This window comes from Pezoporus wallicus, unplaced genomic scaffold (assembly GCF_028554395.1).
Source record: "Pezoporus wallicus isolate ANWC-B61680 ecotype Strahan unplaced genomic scaffold, APGP_CSIRO_Pwel_v1 contig_11336, whole genome shotgun sequence".
NCBI lineage: Eukaryota > Metazoa > Chordata > Aves > Psittaciformes > Psittacidae > Pezoporus > Pezoporus wallicus.
In genome coordinates this window covers 66-1,959 of record NW_026640537.1, presented here as the reverse complement: position 1 = coordinate 1,959, position 1,894 = coordinate 66, and the positions used below count along the sequence as shown (strand labels likewise).

The 1,894-nt window shown below is 62.7% G+C and overlaps 1 protein-coding gene across 1 annotated transcript; it reads right to left on the bottom strand.

Moving 5' to 3' along the window:
- Positions 1–547: 547 nt before the first annotated feature.
- LOC130604674 (ras-related protein Rab-15-like) lies at positions 548–1,615 on the bottom strand (the record flags this gene model as incomplete). The annotated part of the gene is made up of 2 exons (XM_057419397.1): positions 548–739; positions 1,499–1,615. Coding segments are annotated over 2 exons (273 nt in total), but the record flags the coding sequence as incomplete, so codon positions are not given.
- Between the last annotated feature and the right edge of the window lie 279 nt (positions 1,616–1,894).

Below are 1,894 nucleotides of genomic sequence, written 5' to 3'. Positions count from 1 at the left end.
ACAGCACCCCATGGACACAGCACACCATGGACACAGCACCTCATGGACACAGCACTCCATGGGCACAGCACCCCATGGGCACAGCACCCCATAGACACAGCACCCCATGGGCACAGCACCCCATAGACCCAGCACCCATAGACCCAGCACCCCACATCCCCATCCCCTGGCCTGGAAAGAAGACACCAGCCCCGGCACAGCCTCAATTATTGATACCCGCTCATGTTGCCGTGCCCTGGCCCTGCCCCATGCCCGGTGCCAGGGGCTCCAATGGGGCACAGCCACCCATAGACCCCCCCACCTCCCCGGGCCCCATGGAGCACCCCCAGCAGCACCGAGCCCCGGCCACCTCCAGCATCACCTTTATTGTACGTGTAAAACGGGGGGGGGGGTGTCCATGGGCATGGGGGGAGGTCACCAGCACCCATCGCCCCCCCCCCCCATGGGCGCTGTGTGGGCTCACCCCATCTGTCCCCATCACCCCCCTCCATGGGGCTGCCCCATCCCGCACCCCCAGCACAGCCCAGGGATGGGGGGGGGGGGGATCCAAAGAGGGGTCCATGAGGGGGGGGGTGTCCATGCTTCAACACCAGCAGGTTTTGGGGGTGTCCTCGCTGCACAGGGGCTGCTGCTCGGCCTCCTCCAAGCGGGCCAAGGGGGGGGTGCGGGGGGGGGCCCGCAGCCCCTCCAGCTCCTTGCGGTGCGCCTGCAGCACCAGCTCCGTCAGCCGTGTGAAGGACTGCGAACGGGGGGTGAGAATGGGGGACCCCCCGAACCCCCTTTTATTGACCCCCCGAACCCCCTTTTATTGACCCCCCTGAACCCCCTTTTATTGACCCCCCTGAACCCCCTTTTATTGACCCCCCGAACCCCCTTTTATTGACCCCCCTGAACCCCCTTTTATTGACCCCCCGAACCCCCTTTTATTGACCCCCCTGAACCCCCTTTTATTGACCCCCCCTTTTATTGACCCCCCTGAACCCCCTTTTATTGACCCCCCTTTTATTGACCCCCCGACCATCCTTTTATTGACCCCCCGAACCCCCTTTTATTGACCCCCCTTTTATTGACCCCCCGACCATTCTTTTATTGACCCCCCGAACCCCCTTTTATTGACCCCCCGAACCCCCTTTTATTGACCCCCCTGAACCCCCTTTTATTGATCCCCCTTTTATTGACCCCCGACCATCCTTTTATTGACCCCCCTGAACCCCCTTTTATTGACCTCCCCTTAAGCCCCTTTTATTGACCCCCCTGAACCCCCTTTATATTGACCCCCCGAGCCCTCTTTAGTGACCCACCGACCCCCCTTTATTGACCCTCCTGAACCCCCTTTTATTGACCCCCTCTGACCCCCCTTTTATTGACCACCCGAACCCCCTTTTATTGACCCCCCCGAATCCCCTTTTATTGACCCTCCTGAACCCCCTCTTATTGCCCCCCCGAGCCCCCTTTTATTGACCCTCCTGACCCCCCTTTTATTGCCCCCCCCCAATACCTCCTTGATGTTGAGGTTGCTGCAGGCGCTGGTCTCATAGAAATCCATCCCATACTCCCTGGCCAGCTGCAGGCGAGGGGTTGGGGGGGCACCAGCACCCCCAATGTGTCCCCCCCCCTTCCCCCCCCCCCCCCCCCAGGGCACATGGAGGGGCTGTGCTGGCTATGGGGGAAGGGGGGGGGGGGCTGCAATAGGGGCACCCAGTGGGGCTGGGCAATGGGAGCAAGGGGGACTCGGGGGGGGTCTGGGTGCTTTGGGGGTGCAGGGGCTATGTTGGGGTGCAGGGGGGTGGTTGGGGTTATGGGGGGGGCACAGGGACGTGTAAGAGTGGTCCTGGGGGTGCGCAGGCACTGGGGGGGGGGGCTTGAGTATGATGGGGGGGGGGCTGGCAACGCT